This window comes from Eurytemora carolleeae, unplaced genomic scaffold, assembly GCF_000591075.1.
Source record: "Eurytemora carolleeae unplaced genomic scaffold, Eaff_2.0 scaffold984, whole genome shotgun sequence".
Lineage (NCBI taxonomy): Eukaryota > Metazoa > Arthropoda > Copepoda > Calanoida > Temoridae > Eurytemora > Eurytemora carolleeae.
The window spans coordinates 26735-48187 of NW_019396966.1; the positions used below are offsets into that span (position 1 = coordinate 26735).

Below are 21453 nucleotides of genomic sequence, written 5' to 3' on the forward strand. Positions count from 1 at the left end.
AAATGAATTAAAACGATGCCTTAATTAAATATTTTAACAAACCTTACTCATAAAGTGATTATTCTACTATGGATTTTATAATTTAATTTAAAGGAATTTTTTACAATGAACTATGAGTTCTGAGGCCGAATTTAAAGAATTTGAGCCGCGGCTTAAACTTAAGGCGCAGCTCAAATATGGTTGGTTCCACTTAAAATTGTAGTAAATGTTTCAAGATTTAAGCCGGCACTCCATTGCAACTGGTTTTTGTGAGATTTGAGACGCGGGTTAAATTCATTAAATTCGGACACTTAGATCAAATACTCTAAGTTCGAAATATCAAAGGTTTAAACCATTAGGTTGACGAGGGGAGGAAGGCCAACCACATCAATCTCTAGTCCGAACCACATTCTCATCATTTTCTCGTCCGAACCACATCGAAATCCTCGTCCTTTCAATATTATTTTTTTAAGTGTCCGATCCTTGAAAATAAATACATTTTTTAAAAATATGTGGTTGGCCTTCCTCCCCTCGGTTGACAGATATTAGAATTTTAAATTTGTGGTAAAGACTTTAATCCTTTATCAAACATTATGTGCTACGACTTTGTGACCTTGTAGCTCAACTAGTTTGGACTTTAAGGCATCACATAGATTCAGCCTGAGCTGCCTGTAAACAGTCTCGTCAAATTTTAAGACAGGGTCGACTTTAAAGTGTCGCAAAGGCCTTGGGCTATAGATTTTACCTCTCTTACTCACCTATGCTTTTTTTGTAGCGTTTTACATGTTACATTGTTGCCCGGCGTTGCCCGCGGAATTTTTTTTTGAAAAAACACCCTCCGGTCGAGCCGTTTGGCTGGCTATAGGAAACATATTTGTGAATGTCTTGTTTTATTATATAGATTAACATAAAGCGTTCTTATCCTTTCTCTGTTTATGAATTTGTACAAGAATAAATATAAAAGAAAGGAGTCCTCAGTGATATGAGTTGTTTAAAAAGAAAATTGGCATTTGTTTTTGCATGCGATAAGAAAACTGCTGAGGTTTTTATTAATTTTCCGCTCATTAAACTTACACTAATTATCCACTTAATTTTTTATTTCTCTAATTTTAAACCTTACCAGACATGCGTTAAATACTAAATAGTGTGCGTACATTGCTTAATACTTGCGTATAATTGCGTAAATCTGAAGGTATGTTTATTGTATTAAATACAAAAGTACTAATGATAATATCAAAGCGGAAGAACTGGACATCTGCTCTGGTCGGATTTTAGGAAGATATTATTGTGTTTCTTACACGCCATATACACGCCACATACACTCCATATACAGGCCATAAACATGAATAATAAAAATAATATTAATAATACCTAGGTTTGTGTATACCCCTGAACCGGACGTGTGATGGTAGGATGGACTGTATAGGAGGAGAAGACGAATTTAAGTGCTCGGACGAGTGCAGTTCAGATCAATTCCGTTGCAGGTTCGTCTAATATCTGATTTTTAAACTTGATCAACATTTAATGTTTTTGTTTGTTGTTTTAATATTTTTCCAGGAGCATTATGTTTTATTTTCAGTGACATATAATCGAGTTTCAGTAATGTAACAAAACGGAAATTCAATATTGTATAAAATTGCATGATTATTATTTTATTTTATCTCAAATACAATTTCTATTATTAATGATTTTTTTAGATTTTATTTAGAAATTTAGAAGTTCCACTGTTTTGTAATTATTATTTACTATAGATTGGCAACCATGCTTTGCTTGGAGACTTTACTTCTTCTATACAAAGTCTACCCACTCAATTTAGAATTTTTAACCCTATTCCTGCTGGGGGGGGGGGTCAATTTGACCCCCCCCCCTGTATTTTTTTTACATAACTCAAAAAGTATTGGTCTGAGGCTGTTTATATTTTCTGACTTTTCTTACATACCCAAAGCCCTCCCTTTAGGCTTAAAACCGGGCTTTAATACTAACTGCCTGAGTCTTCAGGCACACTGCCTGAGTCTTCAGGTACACTGCCTGAATGACTGCTTTTGCCTGTAAAAACTAAATCTTTGTTTTGACCCACTTTCACTTGTCAGATTTTAATAAAATTTAGCCTTTTGGAAAGTCTATGATATAAGGAAACGGATTGCACAAGTTTTGCGGAAAACAAATTGCAAATTTTTTGCAAACAACCTGTCAAAGGAAATTTGCACATTTTTAGTTTTTCTTGATTAAAAATCAGGTTATTTCATATTTTCAAAAATGTATAATTTTTCATTTTTTGGACAATTTTTTTTGCAAACATTTTTACTTTATAACTGGATTTTGCGATAAAAAATTCAATTTTTTGAAATTTGCAAATATTTTTCAGATTCTAAAAGTAGAGCACAAGAGCTTTCTAATGATGTATCATTTGTCATATTTGGACATAAAGCATGGGATTTGGAGGGGGGGCCCAGCATATCCTGGTTTTCAAGTACCCCAGCAGGGATAGGGTTAACCCAAGTTAATAATATTTCTTAGGTTTATAACAAGTTTTTTCAATTCAGCTTTAAGGCAACTTGGTTAAGGGGTTCTGAAGTTATGACCGGACACACGCACCCAAACAAACAAACAAACGCCAAGACAAACACACCTTACTTTGTTTTATATGTATATATATCCAGATGTGTATTGTTAAAAATGTTTATCTATATATTAAGGGTAGATATATATATGTATATATCTAGATGTGTATTGTTAAAAATGTTTATCTATATAGTAAGGGTAGATATATATATATGTATATATTTAGATGTGTATTGTTAAAAATGTTTATTTATATAGTGAGGGTAGATATATATATGTATATATCTAGATGTTTATCTATATAGTGAGGGTAGATATATATATATGTATATATCTAGATGTTTATCTATATAGTGAGAGTCGATATATATATATATATATATATCTAGATGTGTGTTGTTAAGAATGTTTATCTATATAGTGAGGGTAGATATATATATGCATATATTTAGATGTGTATTGTTAAAAATGTTTATCTATATAGTGAGGGTAGATGTATATATGCATATATTTAGATGTGTATTGTTAAAAATGTTTATCTATATAGTGAGGGTAGATGTGTAGAAAACAGTTTAAGATGTGATGGTTCACAGGACTGCTCAGACGGACAGGACGAGGTAGAAATTTTTATTTTATTTGAAAATTTCTTTTATTTTGATTTATCCGTTATTTAAAAACTGAGAAATAATTTTGATTTTGATGCTTTATTTTTATTTCAATAGAAAAATATATAATATTAATTTATCAACTTATCAGCTTAAAATTTGTTTTTGAACATCTTTTTGTACTAAGGTCGGTTGTGAGTGCGGTGAAGGTATGTTCAGCTGTATGTACGGCGGAGGTTGTGTACCCGTACATCAAGTTTGTGACGGTACAGTACAGTGCCCGGATAGGTCTGATGAGTGGAATTGTTTACAATTGTACAATACTACAACTTTACAAATACGGTAAGTAATTATCATATTTCTATTAATTTTTTTTTTTCAAAATAAAATACAAAGCTTAATTTAAAAAAAAAGTTTAATGATTCTGAACAAAAAATATTTTCAAGAAAATATATCAGAAATATCTGTGAGCAGTCATATTTTTATTTAATTTTCTGAAAGGATCTATAATTAGAAAATTACTGAAAGGGAAAGAAATCAATAGAAAATGATTTACCAATAATTAAATGTAAAAAGAATGTCATTACTTAAAATCACTCATTTATAATTATATATATTAAATAATTATATTAGAACTGAGTCTGGTTGGACAGATATTTGTGCTGATAGATGGACAGAACACCACAGTAACACAGCTTGCAACCAGCTAGGTAGTAATACAGCTTGCAACCAGATAGGTAGTAATACAGCTTGCAACCAGTAGGTAGTAATACAGCTTGCAACCAGATAGGTAGTAATACAGCTTGCAACCAGATAGGTAGTAATACAGCTTGCAACCAGATAGGTAGTAATACAGCTTGCAACCAGGTAGGTAATAATACAGCTTGCAACCAGATAGGTAGTAATACAGCTTGCAACCAGCTAGGTAGTAATACAGCTTGCAACCAGATAGGTAGTAATGCAGCTTGCAACCAGTTAGGTAGTAATGTAGCTTGCAACCAGCTAGGTTTTAATACAGCTTGCAACCAGTTAGGTAGTAATACAGCTTGCAACCAGTTAGGTAGTAATGCAGCTTGTAACCAGTTAGGTAGTAATGCAGCTTGCAACCAGCTAGGTAGTAATACAGCTTGCATCCAGATTGGTAGTAATACAGTACGTTTGCAACCAGCTAGGTAATAATACAGCTTGCAACCAGCTAGGTAGTAATACAGCTTGCAACCAGCTAGGTAGTAATACAGCTTGCAACCAGCTAGGTAGTAATGCAGCTTGCAGTCACTTAGGTAGTAACATAGCTTGCAACCAGTTATGTATAGTAATACAGATTGCCACCATCTAGGTAGTAATAGCTTGTAATAAGCTTATTTGTCTCGTATTTGTTTTCCTTTAGAGCATAAAAAACTGAAAAATTTATAAAAGATGGCTGTGTGAGGTGAGCCTGCTTCAGTATATAGATACTAACTTGTATGAATAAAAATGGAATTAAAATTTTAATTAATTTATTGTGCTAGGTTTTGAATCAGTAGAGCGCACTGAGACAAAAAGGATATTATCAGAAAATCAGGGAATTTCTTATTTTCGTTTTCGTTTATAAATTTTCTAATTTTTAAAATTTAGTTTTATCTGTTGATACTCTTTTATTATGGATATTTAGAAAAATCTTAATTATAAATATTGTAGCCTAGAAATATTTACATTTGTACATTGTCATTTGTACATTGTACATTGTACATTGGGAACCCAACGTTGTTAGTTTTCCATATAAAAGTGAATATATATAAATAATATCTGATAAGTAAAACACAGATTATTTTTACATTAAACTCTTTATATCTCCTGGCTTAAATATATCTATATGTCAGCTATAGCTGGCCAAACTGCTGGACCAAATTGGCTTAATTTTTTTAGGGAACTCATTGGTATCCCAGGGGTACCTAGGCTAAAAAATTAGATATTTTGTGTCAAAAAATTATTTTCGTGATGGAAATTTTTTTCAACATTTTTTTCATTTTTTTATTGATCCACGAGCAACGTTGTCCATGAACAAAAATTTGTATTTTTGAAAATAATTGTCGAAATTGTTTTAATGATTCCCAGGCACACACGGGCTCCCTCACAAAATTTCAGCCAGCTATAGAAAACATATAAATAAAAAAATAAGATTGAAGAGGATTTTTCTAAAGAAAACTATTCGTATATGAAAAATAAGAAAATATACACTCAGAACCTGTGGTTTGTGGTGCAAGGATCAGGTGAGCTGCTCCAAGGTTTAGGAGGCGTACTGGGGACAGGAGAATGTGTATCTGGAGCTAGAGTGGAGCTGTTTTGTAAACAAACAGGTACATGTTTACAGATACTTGATATCAATTAGACACATAGACTGTGAAGAAATTAGGTATTTTTGGATTAGGCTTTTAGGAACTTTGACAATATGACAGTTGGACTGTAAGGAACTTTAGTATTTGGGGATTAAGGCTTTTAGGAAGCAGGATAGTTTGGGATTTAGACTGTTGGGAATTTGAGTAATTTGGGATTTAGCAAGAGTGGCCGAACTGTCTTAATTGAGATAATGTCTGTCTCTACCAATTTTGTTAATCAGTGACGTCATACACGTACAGATCTTTCCCGTACCGTATATACCTTTTCATTTGTACGCACTGCTCAAGCTTCGTTGCGATACATTATTGGCTCTCTTGGTGGGCCAAAAGAAAATTTATTTACTGTACACACATTTACTGTGGAATACCATATAAACTCGGTTTCTGTGGCTTAAAACTGTTGAATTAATTTACCTCGCTTCATTTAATCTTTATATGTCTAACTTTATAACTCGAGGATTGCGACTATAAGGTTTGAAGCCTGGGTTCAATTTCATGTTTCGGTTCAAGTCCACTTTCGGTTGCGTTTGTTTACAAATAACTAATATACAATTGTAGAGGCACCGAAAAAGATTTCATTGTATAGCACAAAATTTGGTGTATTCTGAGTACCAAATTCTCTTATGGCGTTACATTACCGTGTGATTTAGGCTGTTGGGAAGTGAAGCATTTTGAGATTTTGGATGTTAGGACATTAGGCAGTTCGGCACTTAGATTGTTAAGAAGTTTTGTATTTTTGCTGTACAAGTTAGTCTGTAACGTATGGCAGGAAGTTAAGTAGTTTTGGATTTAGTCTGTTAGGGAAAAGTATAGTTTGGGATCTATGATGTTAGTAAGTTAGGCAAACTTCACTTTTTCAGTCCGAAATATGTTTTTAATCCTTTTTATATTTCAAATTATGAAATCTTCAAGATTTAAAAGTCAAAATTGGAAATATCAAAGGTTTACTCGTTACACCATAATGTTGCAAAGATAAGTGGTTTAATAAATTCTTTTGACTTTTAAAAATTAAATGAGATTGTATGTATTTATAGATTTTTTGTAAAACAACTATTACTCCCAATTTATTTTCCTAATTATTTTTATTAAAAATTGAAAAAGTTATTGAGAAAAGTTTAAGAATAATTTCTTTTATCTAGCAAAAGATTTTTGTATTAATCAAGTTATCAAAAAGGAAAAATAATAGATTGGTTAAATTAAATCATTCCAAACTTACGAAAATTTTTAAATTTCATCCATAAACCTTCCCTGGAGTCATGTGAGGTCTTAAAAAACACCCAGACAAGCAAAGTATATATCTAGGAATCTAAAAACCAGGAAAATAGCTAGGTTTCCAAGATGAAATCAAGTTTAAAATCCAGGAAATTAGATAGGTTTCTAAATTTAAATAATGTTCAGAATCATAATTACCTCATAATGTAATGCGGTGTAAGCCTAATCTGATTAAGAACGGCCAAATTCACCAAAATTCAATATATAATTTCTATTTATTGTTTAAAATTATAATGTTCCCGAAATTTCTTTATTTAAATAGAAGGAATAAAATTCGAAAAGATTTTAATATTGCAAAAGATAATTTGGTATCATATAATACAAATCAAGAGGAAAACTTTAAAGTGAAAAAATTAATCGGAATACTTTAGAATCAATAGAACCAATAAAATTCTTTGTTTGAATTCATAGTTTCTATAAAAATATAGGAATTCAGTGACAACTCTAATATTGTCTTTTTAAATGTTTTTTTATTTTATTTATTTTGATGGTACAGGGTGTCCCACGAAACATGACAATAGCAAGACGAATTGAAAGTCGTCTTTGGTATTTGAATTTATTTGTGACATTTAGTCTTCCATCTACTTTAACATGTATGATTCTTGAAACAATTATCACATAATTCTCCTAGCCCTGGCATTTCCAAAAAGTGGTCTGCGTTTTTTGTGCTTTCAATATTACCGGAGATATAAAGCGTTTGGTTCAGATTTCAATTTTGTTAAATAAAAGCAAAATTGTCGAAATCTGAACGAAATTCTTCATATCTCGGGCAATATTGAAAGCACAAAAATAGCAGACCACATTTTGGAAATGGCAGGACAAGGGAAATTTTGGGATTATTATCTCTAGAAATCTACTTCTAAAATTAGGTTGACAAATAAACGCAGCAAATTATATCAAAAATCAAGACGACATTCAAGTCGTCCTGCATACTGTCATGTTTCGTGGGACACCCTGTATCTTTAAAAAAAAGCTGTAATCCAAACATTTTTTGTCTATAAGAGTTTATAATGTGTTTGTTTATGGTTTGATTGTCTACTTTTGTACTTTTGTAGATCAGCAAAACAGCCTTTTTCCGTTAGCATAGAATATACCCAAACAGACAGTAAACTAAGCTAGTGGGGCAGGTCAAATTCGTCAAATAGGCCTTTGATAAGCCAGCTACTGTAAAAAATCTGGCAGCGCCATCAAAGTTGAAACCAGACCAACATAAGATAGGGCCTGTCAGACCTGTACGAGCCGCGCGTCACTAAGGCCGGTACACGGAGTCGGTCCGGTTCGAATTCAAATTGACCCTAGTCCATTGTGAGACTAACTTTATTATGACCCTGTTATATAGTACTACTAATTCTAGAATGTGGAGTATGGAAGCTTGCTGATGATCTTGTATCTGGACTAGCTGCAGGCAACCAGGTGGTAGAGGCTGGACTACAGTGGCCCTCCCTAGCACTTATATTCAATGTCAAGGTACTTGTCAATTTGATAAATAAAATGATCAAAATGTTTAAACAATATTAATGTTATTTCAAATGTTCAGGAAAAGACGACGTGTACAGTTTCAATCTTAAATCCGTTATGGATGGTTACATCACTATCTTGCATTAAAGAAAGGTAAAGTAAAGTAAAATGTTTGTAAAACTCCGCCCTTCCGCCTCATTGTAACGCAACAACTGCCGCCGCCGAAAGGTAAAACTTGCACTCCTGCCACTTTGCAAAACACCCATTACCGCCACTTTGTAACAAATGCAACCAACCCCGCTGCCACTTTGGAAAACAAACTCCAATACCCCCCCCCCCCCTAAATTTTTAAAACAAACACTCCTGTAACAATGTAAAAATAATACACTGACAGCACCAATGTTTTATGTTTTTCATTTAAAGTTTGTTTAGGTCCCTAGATCCCCTTGAATGGGTAGTTTTCGGTGGTCCCTCTGGTTCTACAGGTGTAGAAGGAGGTCCAGGGACCCAGATTAAGACTGTGAAAAATATTCTTCCCCATCCTTCAGCCAGGGGAAACAAGTATACTCTAGAAAATAATATTGCTCTGATACAATTACAGGTAAACTTGGAAACGCCAGGTTTAAAACGGAACTCCTTAAAATTACACAAAAAAAATCAAACAAAAGGAAATTGCCTGGAGGGAATGGAGCAATGTAACGCAATTAGTTTAAAACAACCTAACTAACAATTTCCTAAATTGAAAATTGTAATATGTATCTTTCTATTTATAAATAAGATAATGGTGCTGAGCAAGTTCTCAAAAATTGTTGGAAAATTCTGTGAAGAAATGAAAATAATCGTTAAGTGATCTATTAAAAGCAAAGTTTAGATTAAAGTTTACTTAATTTTTGAACCAGACTTAGAAAGCAAAAATGAGTAAAAAGAAAAGTCAAGAAAAACAAATTATTATAGAGCTTCTTCTCTAATTCTCTTCTTCCTTTTTTTCCCTTCTGTTGACTGTCCCTGATTCTGATAATTTTGAAAGTAAATAAAAATTTCTGGAATTCAGTATTTATTGGGACACTCATGCTCCATTGTATTAGTTTTCAGTTTTGTTTTATAACTCCCCTCCCTATCTCCATATGATTTCTCCATTTGCCAACGAGAAACTTGATAATTGATGGTGTAGAGCTTATCATCGGAGTTCCTACCATTTTTCATGCTCAATTTTCTTTTTTCTTCTTGTTTCTTGTTTGTAGGTTTCTGTAATTTTATTTTGAGTTCCATGTCTAAATCCTGGTTTTGCCTAGTGGTCTTAAAAATGGAGCTGACAACATTTGTCTAGTATAGGGTCTAGTGGTCTTAAAAATGGATTTTGAGGTTTGGTGACTCCATGTTTAATTTGCACAGCGCTCCCTGTCCGAATATTGGCCAGGCTACCTAGAGCAGAGCCCTGCTTTCTAGGTCCTATAACCTTCTCAGTGCTAGCTGATAACTGTTAATTTTCACTGTCCCTGTATTAAATTCTAAAAACGTGTATTAATATCAGATGTTTCAAGGTTTTGAAATAAGAGATGTGAAACGATTGTCCAACTTTTAGTTTTGAAGTTGAACTCCAGTAAACACTGTGCTTAAGTTTGAAGTGCAAGAGTTTAACAATAAAAACTTACATAGTTTCAGCAACAAACTCTCATGAAAACTTCCCCTTGGCATTTCTTGATTTTTAAAAACATCTCAAGTTGAGAACTAATTTTGTTTATTTAGGAACCATTGTTGATTAGTGAGGAGGTGACACCAATCTGCCTCAGTCAGGAGAATATTAAACCAAGGTAATTAGCATCTTTTTCTTGATTTTACGCAGCAATGGAGGACTAAATTTGAATTCATATTAGATGGTTTACGGAAATATAACATCCTTCTAAGCTGCAAATTCATGGATTTCTAGAAGCAATGAAATTTATGAATTTCAATTTATGGTTTATATTTACAATTCGAGTTTTAAAAAATTAGTTATATTTCTTTATTTAAATGTGTTGGTTAATTGTTTTGTTTTTGTTTGTTTAGACAATTGTGTGTATCGGCTGGTTGGGCTCAAGGTGGTAGCCTTGGGGTCAGCTTTAACCAGTATCTTAACTACTTACCAGTACCAGAGGTAACTAGGGGTCAGCTTTAACCAATATCTTAACTACTTACCAGTACCAGAGGTAACTATGGGTCAGCTTTAACCAGTATCTTAACTACTTACCAGTACCAGAGGTAACTAGTGGTCAGCTTTAACCAGTACCTTAACTACTTACCACTACCAGAGGTACCTTGTGGTCAGCTTTAACCAGTGTCTTAACTATATTTACCAGTACCAGAGGTAACTATGGGTCAGCTTTAACCAGTAACTTAACTACACTTACCAGTACCGGAGGTAACTAGGGGTCAGCTTTAACCAGTACCTTAACTACTTACCAGTACAAGAGGTAACTATGGGTCAGCTTTAACCAGTACCTTAACTACTTACCAGTACAAGAGGTAACTATGGGTCAGCTTTAACCAGTAACTTAACTACACTTACCAGTACCGAAGGTAACTAGGGGTCAGCTTTAACCGGTATCTTAACTATACTTACCAGTACCAGAGGTAACTATGGGTCAGCTTTAACCGGTATCTTAACTACACTTACCAGTACCAGAGGTAACTAGGGGTCAGCTTTAACCAGTACCTTAACTACTTACCAGTACCAGAGGTAACTAGTGGTCAGCTTTAACCAGTACCTTAACTACTTACCAGTACCAGAGGCTTTAACCAGTACCTTAACTACTTACCAGTACCAGAGGTAACTAGTGGTCAGCTTTAACCAGTACCTTAACTACTTACCAGTACCAGAGGTAACTAGGGGTCAGCTTTAACCAGTACCTTAACTACTTACCAGTACCAGAGGTAACTAGTGGTCAGCTTTAACCAGTACCTTAACTACTTACCAGTACCAGAGGTAACTAGGGGTCAGTTTTAACCAGTACCTTAACTACTTACCAGTACCAGAGGTAACTAGGGGTCAGCTTTAACCAGTACCTTAACTACTTACCAGTACCGGAGGTAACTATGGGTCAGCTTTAACCAGTACCTTAACTACACTTACCAGTACCAGAGGTAACTAGGGGTCAGCTTTAACCGGTATCTTAAATACACTTACCAGTAACAGAGATATTTTTGTATTCTTTTAGGGTCAGATTATCTTTACCTTGTGCTTTACATTGAAATAATTATGATAAATATAGTCAATGTATTGAAATATAGTCAATGTATTGAAATATAGTCAATGTATTGAAATATAGTCAATGTATTGAAATTTTTGTTTTCTGACATATTATCTCAATGTTAGATTATTTTTAGGTGTTGGGCAAATTAGAAAATAACATAATTTTTTTAAATTTTTACTTGGGGTATTGCTACCATTTAAAAGTGGTCGAAAATAAAGGAAATATAAAGCCTGAAATTGATGTGATTTAGTCTACAGAGTACAGAGTATAGGAAAAAATATATTTACATTATAAAAAAGAACAAATAATGGTTGATACTAATGCATAAAAGAAAGCCGTAGCTCTCTGGCAGTAAATTGTAGTTAAATAATTTTGAAAGATTTCCTTGACAAATAAAAATATATCTATTTAAGTTCTATCATAAATAATAATTGATATTTGTGTTTAGGTTCCAAAAAGTAGGTGTAACTCAACAGCTGCTTACAATGGACAGTTATCACTGAATACTATCTGTTCACTTGACAGCGGAGACTCAACTGACTGTGAGGTAACAGTTATGATATCTACTATGATATCTACTATTGTCACATCATTACAATTAGATGAATATTTAAATTTTGTAATTTGATTACTTCTCAAGCTTATTTTTTTTATTGCTTACGTTTTTTATTTGTTCATAGTAAAGGGGTGGATGTGGCTGCAATTCGTTACTTCGTGAAATTTTACATGCAGCCTATCATTGTGGTCATCTACAAAGATCACAAAGAAAATTTGAGGTCGGAGGTCATTGACCTCCATTTTGACCTCCATGAACTCGATCAGAAAAGTTTGGAAAATACCAATTTTTCATTCTTTTAACGCGAAACATTTACCAAGGTTTAACATTATTGTGAATATTTGAATGTAAAATAATATTGTTGTTGATATATTAGTAAGCGACAATATTACTGTATAACAAAATCTTCTGTATAGCTCACATTCAATATTAAAGCGACAGACCGGCTATGTAAGGAAGAATTAAACTGACTATGAAGAGTTGTGGACAAATTCTTTAGGATTTATTTAAATCATAAAATACGTTTCCACGATGTATAATTACTGCAAGTTTGAGCGCAAAGTCGACGTTAAAAATCATGAATTTGGGTGGGTACGTACTACGTTCTAAAAATCGGTTTTTAAAATTTATTAATTAACGACGAGGAAGAATATAGTAAAAATTCTATAGTAAACTAATTAGATATTAGGAACATATTTATCAAAGGAAATTTTTCAATAAATCGAAGTTAGAATTAATTATTTCCTTTTTCATCATTATATTGTATTTCTTATTTTCTATGAATTTTTTCGCAGATATCTTCAAATTCTTCAAATGTCGTCTTTTTGATAAAAATTCCAGAAAATCTGCAGAAAATCTTTGTGATTAAAGAGATATTAAAGAAACTTATAATTGAACAAGATTACTTATTTTCGATGATAAGAGTTATAATAATATTTCTCCAACCTGTTCCTCAACAACAAATTAGTTTACTGTAGAATTTTGCTAAAATTTTTATTCGCCGTTATTTAATAGTTAAAAAAAACAATCCTGAAACGTACCCACCCAAAAGTACGATTTTGAACGTCGACTTTGCGCTCAAACTCATGGTTTACAGATCTTTAATAGTTTTATATGTCTCAAATGAATCCTAAAGAATTTGTCCACAACGCTACATTCTCAGTTTAACTAACTTACATAGCTGGTCTGTCCCTTTAATTTGTGTTTATGACTTTTAATATTTTAAAAGTGAAATCTCATATTAAACGCTTTAGCCTGTGCACAATTTAGTTCGCATACTAAGGAGGATCTGTTAGTTTTAAAAATTCTGATTGAGAAGGCTTTCAACTGACACTTTAGAGATTGAGTATTTTATCCCACAGAATTAAATCATCAGAACGTGACGATTTTCATATTAGGTTTTTTTATTGAAGCATCATATTAGATTTACTTAACAAGCGTTGAAACAATAGAATCAGCTAAAAAATCGGTATTGATTAAATATTGATATAAAACGTTCGTAGGGATAGATACAACATAGTATTATAGTATTAAGAAATAATTTAGTTTTTGATAAAAAAAAAAGCCCAAACCATTTTTGTCTCCTGAAGCATTGATGAAAGCTGATATACATTATAATTTATATTGACAAACAATACTAAAAGGAACTTTCAACGTATAATTATTGTATTGTAATTTGGTGGGAGATGAAGGAAGTGCCTTGATGTGTATAAATATTTGATTGAAGGGAGATGAAGGAAGTGCCTTGATGTGCATAACAGAATCTGGAGTTTGGGAGCTCAATGGTGTACTGAGCACTAGGGGACAATGCAGAGATGATATCCGTCCTTCTCTGTATACCAGTATACCTGGAGTTAAACATTGGATACAAAATACCATTGGAACAATATAGGTACAATATATATTTAAATAATTTGGGTTATTGCCACGTACTATAGTTTTCTAATCCCTTTATTTTTACAACCTGATTGTTCAAACTTAGATTATTTAATTTTATTTATAGATTTAGACAATAATTGACCAGCTTTGTATTTGAAGATTAATAATGAAATACAAGTCGTAAGTAATTAAACACCAAATATTGGTTCTGAATTTAATTTTTCTACATACATTGACATAATTATTATCATTATGATTTTTATTATAGTTAATATCATTAATAAATGTAAAAATTCTTATCATTTTTATTGTTATGTTTGTTAAATAATAACTCCCATCCTATAGTTTGATGATATAATTTTTTTCAGAAATGTTTGTTTCCTCAAAAGAAAACTAAAATATGATGAATAAACTTTGTATGTCAAACCTGTGAATTCAGACAGTTTATCTCTATTACTCCCAACGGTTCAACCAAGGATGTTAAATACCTTTTTTTGAGGGATTGACAGCATTTTTCGGATTTATGACATTAACCCCTCAATTTAAAAGTTTGGATAGTATACAGTGGTCGGCGATTATATTAATACGATAAAGACGACTTTTTATCAATGACGCATTGATTCTTAACAAACATTTTTCAAATTACAAGTTTACAAGTACACAAAGAGAAGCTTTTAATTGACAACTTCTCTATGTTTATATTTTTATATGTCTCTGCTGTTTAAAAGATTGGTAGAAAGTTTAAATACAAATAGAAAGTCGTCTTCATTGTATTAGTATATACGATGCCGACTGCAAATGCTCGCCTCTGTGTTTAACTAAATCTATTTCTACATACAGAATAGTAAAAACATGAGATTAATTTATCATTTAAACTCTTATATTGTCTTCCATTATCATATACATGTCCATTAAACCTGTACCCCATAGTAATCTATGTAAATAAACTAATTAATGGCTACCTTAAGTTAGTTAACATATGATTAAAATAAAATTTAATTTTAAAAAAACTACACCATATGTGATTAAGAATGTGTTCATATATAAAATGTTAAAAGTTGATTTTGCCATTTTTATTGTTTTAATTTCTTTGTAAACCGCTCAATCACCGCAATAAAATAGCAGTTTATATTAATATTGAATTAAATTTCCGAATAATTATCAAATGGCATTATTAGAATATTTATCTTAATAAATATAAGAATTCAGAGCTTTTTTCATGATTTCAAAATTGTTTTTATTACAAAATGTTTGTAAAACAGTTATAATAAATGTAATTCGTTATATAATGACTGTGTTTTTATTTTCAACAATTATAAATATGGGAAGGGGGGGGGGGGTGAAAACAATGAAAAGCCATTAAGTCACAAATTTTTTGCCTCAAATTCAAATTTTTTATCCCTAAATCTCTGCAACTTAATTTTCTATGGTCTACTTCATTAGGCTGCCAAGCTATAGCAATTAGAAAATCAGATCTGTGCGGCAACAATTCAGTTCCTTTGCCACCAACTTAATTGTAATTGCTCTGTGAAAATATTATTTTTGATGTTATATTATAATATACTAACTTGGGAGCCCAGCGTGGCCCAGGAGAGTCATAGTTAGTCCCAAAGATGACCCGACCTTTGTCGTAAATTACCATTTTAGCTATTTTTCCCGTTAAAAATTGACCCACTCAATTTTGAATCTCAAAACCAATCTAAAAACAATCCCATGGGTCTCCCGTGTTCCCCAATCAAAACTTGAGGCAAGTCGGTCCAGGGGTTCCTGAGTTATGATCGAACAAACAAACAAACGAACAAACAAACAGAGATTACAACTTTATATATATAGATTACTGTATTTCACTGTGCTTGATGACAATTAAAATTATTGTAAATTAAATTCGCAAGCGTTTTTTTAAAGATGAGAAATTGCCTTTATTTAGTAACTACCCAACAGCCCCCCCACCATTTCCCGACCAATTATTTTTAAATGTTTGAATGTTTTCGAGAAAGGTATCATATGATAGGGTGCCCAATTTTATGGAGCCAAAAATTTGTTTTTATCGTGCATTTTACTCCATATAAACTTCACCTAATCCATTTTTGTCTCCTGAAGCATTGATGAAATATAAATAGTTTAGTGATTAGGCAATCAAGAATCCTCATTATAGATCATTATACAATATAACAAGAATATCATCGAAGGGACCATGTATGCTATTTCACAACGGAACCTTGAAAACAATAAGACACTATTCACGCACCTCTGCCCCTTTAGTAAAAGTAAATTCAACATATATGAAGCGTAAAGTCTGACCGCGTCAACCTTGTTTCACTGGCTAGTCCTGTTCATAGATCTAGGTACAGTGCAAACTGGGACCGGAAAGGTTGACCCGTTTAGGAAATTCAACTGTACTACGGGTGGAAAAGTGTTAAATTCTAACAATTTATTTCTATGTTTATTTGTATAAAATCTGTCCCACCAGATGCTTTTCCCTCTTGAGATCTTTTTTTGTAATATTCTTATTTTCAAAATACAAAAAATCTTCATGAAAGTATTTGATTTAAACTGCAAGTTATTGTAAATTAGGTTATTAATCCCTTTAATCATCTACAAATATGAATGATTGACTAACATAGAAAATATGTATATATTGATTTCTCGAGAAGAGAACCCGGTGGCAAACTAAAAAATCTCAAAAACTAAAAAAAGAAAATAAATAAAAGGAACAATAATTTACGTCACTCATGGAGATCAAGTTAAAGGGAGTGACCGGCTAGGTATTGTACACTGTACTTCCATCAGACAAAACCAGACTTCCTCATAAGTATTTTTTATTTAAAAAGGCAGTTTAACTTCCTTGCCGTAAGATTTATTTTCTACCTTGTATAAGAATGTTATGTATTGAATAGCATTGCAGGTAAGTACGTATCCTGACTGCGTGAGATACGTATCAAAAGTTTGGGTTCGGCTGGCTGGTGTAAATTAGAATTATTGCTACATGAGACCGATATCTCATTTTCAAATATCACGATACTGGATAATTCTAGAGAGGTTTAGTCACAAGATTAGATTTTTTAAAATCATTGGTTACCCCCGACAAAAACGTATTTTATAAACTTAAATTTGCTGTTTAGGAACACATTTCTTAAGAGAAAATTGAAAGAAAAAAATCTACCTTTACGAGGATTCAAAGTCAAGAAAGTGTTGTGCGAGGCCCAGGAATGTCCACTGCAAACTAGAGACAAAAGGAGAAGCTTAACTTTTTGCAACATCAGTTGCACGACTTTGTGACCTTGTAGCTCCTCTGGTTTTGAATTTACGCACCAGTATAAGAAAACAAATTTATCAGATTACACACATTAGAAATTCATATATAACATTCTTCTCAACAGTTCTTTAATGAAAGGAGTAATGATTGTAAATAATAAGATTTAGTTTTTTTTTTCTTTAGTTCAACGTAATTCTGCATAGTTGGATAAGTGATTAAATGATATAAATAACCCTCTCTCTACTCCATAACTCTATATGAGTTATTGACAAAGAAACCAACTTTACCCTAATATATTTCTGCCAAAATGTTATCTATTCACTCTTCCATTTTATATTTTAGAGGAAGCTTCAGATACTAATATATAACTCCGGCTTATTGAAATCAGAGGAAGAAAGTACATTGAGGAATAATAAGGTGAAGCTGGTTTTAGTCATAAAAATCCTTTTAAAATTTATTTGTCTTGTGTTTCGGTGAGTATGGGCAAAATGATTATATTCTGATAATATTACAAACATTGCATCAATTGTAGCTTGTATTAATTTATAATGATTTCGTATATATTTAGATGTCGCCTATTTCGGAAGAAAATCATATACTTTATAGCAAAAGTAAAAGAAACCACTGTGGTTTCAGGAAAATCTAAATATATAAATAGATTCTAACAGCCATATAGAAAAGATACAGGGCCGTCGGCAGCACGCCAAGACCTTGATTTAGTCAGAGAAGCGTGTTGAAAAATCCTCTTTCAAGAGTTTTTAACGAAATGGCGGGTTTTCGGTCGAAATTTTTAACTAAAACTAAACATTTAAACAACTTAGAGACTTCTCTAAAAGCTCGAATGCAGCTCTAAAAAGAAGTATTTACTAATTGCAAAATACATATAATTTATGATTTCATCATTTTAATATTAATACAAATATGGTGGGTGTTTGCGTAAAAAATGTGTTCTTGTAAAATGCAATGAATTTATATTTTTATTAAATAACAATTAAACACTATTTATATTACTGTGACTGTAACCGTAATTTCAAGTGACCCTCCATGCTCAGGTGTCAATGTCTGATTACACCCTAGAAATATTTGACTGATCATATAGGCCAGAGAACTTAGTGTGTTTATCTCTCGGATAGTGCTCAAATTGTCATATAGTGTGTACTCAACAACACAGCTGACGCTTCATGTATACGTGGAAAATAATAAATATTTTATATCTGAAGGAGGTTTCAGAAATTCAAATAAGGAACTAAAAGATAAATATTAATATTTTTTAATACAAAACAGTTTGCAAGGTTGTTAATTTAACACAATACAAATGAAAGATTACTTACTTTACGCTTGCAGTCCAAATAAAAGTTAAAAAATAATTATTTGAAGAAAAAATATCAAAAGCCCCCCGCCCCTCATTTATCCAAAATGCTGATCCTAGTTCAACTTCTTTTCCATGTAAAGCAAAACTTTACTGGAAATTTCTAACTGTTCTGAAAATACTTTAAATCGGAAATTTAATCCTTTTTGAAAAACGTAGACATCTATCCCCGGCAGATGTAGATATGCAATTTTCTCAGGATGGAAATGATTTAAAAATTTGAAATAACATTTACTGGAATTGTTACAAAACAGACTCAAATCTTTTTTTTTTATTTATTAAATATGTTTTATATGGGAGTGGAAAATTGATGACTTCTAATTTGAGGTTTTAAATCCACACATATGTATTGGTAATCTCTGTATTTGTCTGTTTCATGGTTATTTATCCGGTCATAACTCGTGCAACCCTATTTTTCCTCAAATGTTGGGGAGCTAGGTAGAACCTGCACGGGAATGTTTAGAACTTTGTTCACAAATTCTGAGCTAAAAAATTGTCCAAGGTGTAGCAACACTTTAAAGTCGCCCCAGTCTTGAATATGGTTGAAACTTCGCAATCTTGTCTTGTCTTGTCTTGTCTTGTCTTGTCTTTAAAGAGGGTATGTGAGTTGTGACACATGGCATAGTCAATTAAAAAAAAGGGGGGGGGTACAATTCGACACTTTGGCACTCAAAATTTTGTACAGGCTGCGTTTGGTCCTAAAAATATTGAGATTGAAAGCTGAAATTTTGTATGCAGCCTCTAATTGTCGTCATCTACAAATATCAATGACCTCTGGAGGTCAAAATATGAAACCAATGAAAACAAGTCATGTGAGGTATTAAATAATATCCGCATCTGTCTAGTTCAGTGTGTGCAGTGTGGTATAAAACTATACACATAGATCCAGACTGCTATGAAAAGTCTGGTTAGATTTTTAATTCTCGCATTGACCGTTGATTTTTTCACTAAATCTCGTATAATTTGTTATAAACTTGTATAAAGCAATGTTATTAGGAAATACTTGACAAAATCTTCAAAGCTTTTTACATTAAAGCTTGCAATCTTTTGATCACTTTGTGCATGCATCATTTCAGTCCAAAATATTTGTTAAATTGTTTTTACTCTGCTTACTTTTTTTATAAAGGAACGTATCTTGGTTGTATCTAGATTATAAACAATTCCCAGTTGGTTATCGTGTACTACAGGTTAAAAATATCTGAATATATTTTATATTTTATTCAAGTCGTTGAATAAATTGTTATAATCTTAAAAAGCTGTTGCCTAAGGTTACAAAATCCAATCATTATAACTCAGACTTGAATGTTTGCGAAAAAATTAAAGGGAGTACAGGCGGAAAATGAAAGGGGGTACATGGCGAAAAAATTAAAGGGGGTACAGGCGAAAAAATGAAAGGGGTTACAGGCGGAAAATGAAAGGGGTTACAGGCGAAAAATGTAAGGGGGTACAGGCGGAAAATGAAAAATCAAAATTAGGCCCGATCGCCACTAATTTTTCTATTATTAGCTTCTGTGGGCATGTGCCTATATTTAATTTTTAAAAATTTTTGAAAAATTTACAATTTTACAAATAGCAAAATATCCTTCTACCCTGCAGTCTCTGAAATGCAGTATTGGGAAAAGCTTAAACCATGAGGTTTTTCAAAATCAATAATTGTTGGAAAACAGCGAACACTCCCTTTAAATAAATGGATCTAGATTATGGCTTTATAAAGTATTATTTTGTAATTTATTGTTTATAGTCTCTTTGTATAATTCCCCCTGGGAGAAACAATTTCCAAGTATTATATATCAGAACTTTCTAGGTTCTAATTCCAGCGTTTTTTTCGCCTTTTCGCAAAAGTCGAAATTTTTGCGAAATAAAAATCAAAAAATTCGTTCTGGTTTTCCGCAAAATTTAAGCATTTTTCGTTTAGCAAAATGTTGCTTTTTGCGAAACAGATTACTGCGAAATTTTGCGAAAATAAACGAAAACCGTGGTTCTGCTAAAAGATAAATTCCAGTGGGCGGATGTGGGATGGATATAAAGGTTTAAACCACAGCCTAGATATGCATATGATACCCATTCAGGGGTTAAGTTTTACAATTTTTAAAGAATATACTCTATCTTTTCACATAAAACATAAACTTTATGAATTTAGTCGATTTTTGTTCGTATACAAAGAATCCTTCACCGTATACAGGCTGGGGGAGGGATAACGCTTTCACCCTAGTACTCTCATATTTGACACTATCGCCGTAACATTTTTTTTACTTTTAATATAAAAAGAAATTTTTATTGTATATTGTAGGGTATATCATAGGATACAGCCGGCTACAAGGCAGTAAAAAGTCCAGTCCATGTAAAAAAAAAAATCTTTAAAAGTCCTTAACTTTTTTGTGACTAAAGCTACAAATCTAAAAATTAATTTGTTAAAAATGGATGCAGAAACATGTGTAACATTTTTATATTCGTTCAAAACAAAAACAAATATTTTTTTACATTTTTTCCCCTCTTTTTGAATTTTTTGTAACCATCCCTAGCACTCAAACTATTAAAGTTATTATTTCAATTTTTTTTAATGACAAATTGATAGGCTATGAACATTATTTCAACTCTATTCCTATACTATAAGGCCTTTTTCTGGGGGCGCCCCCCGCCTCTGGCTATTCATAGATTCAGACCCCCCTAGCCTTTCTAGGGTTAAATTTCCCTAAATATAGACGTCTGCTTATTCATTCGAAATTAGATATTGCTTAGTTCTTGATAAGTTTTCGATTAACCAAGAGATATTCATTAACATAAGATTAGCCAAACCAAATCAAATCTTTCAGAGTACAGATTTGGAATGTTTTATTTCACAACATCATAGTTCAGACTTCAGGTGAGGGTTTCTGCAGCAAGCAAAAACTTTTGTAAAAATTGCGAAATTTC

The 21453-nt window shown here is 32.2% G+C and overlaps 1 protein-coding gene across 3 annotated transcripts in view; it reads left to right on the forward strand.

The window, feature by feature from the left end:
* Nucleotides 1-14928, forward strand: part of LOC111710595 (uncharacterized) — a 38934-nt gene extending 24006 nt beyond the window's left edge. For 2 of the 3 annotated variants that reach the window (XM_023484706.1, XM_023484707.1), the window contains exons 18-31: nt 1355-1463; nt 3089-3158; nt 3334-3488; nt 3780-3856; nt 4655-4707; nt 5368-5482; nt 8148-8260; nt 8331-8404; nt 8684-8852; nt 9998-10062; nt 10298-10385; nt 11930-12028; nt 13764-13928; nt 14284-14528. In XM_023484706.1, coding sequence (XP_023340474.1) covers nt 1355-1463; nt 3089-3158; nt 3334-3488; nt 3780-3856; nt 4655-4707; nt 5368-5482; nt 8148-8260; nt 8331-8404; nt 8684-8852; nt 9998-10062; nt 10298-10385; nt 11930-12028; nt 13764-13928 — 1352 coding nt within the window. In that variant the 3' untranslated portion in view covers nt 14284-14528. Of the gene's footprint in view, nt 1-1354; nt 1464-3088; nt 3159-3333; nt 3489-3779; nt 3857-4654; nt 4708-5367; nt 5483-8147; nt 8261-8330; nt 8405-8683; nt 8853-9997; nt 10063-10297; nt 10386-11929; nt 12029-13763; nt 13929-14283; nt 14529-14692 lie in introns of those variants that run through there. The other variant, XR_002767086.1, reaches the window with a different exon arrangement.
* Nucleotides 14929-21453: the final 6525 nt, after the last annotated feature.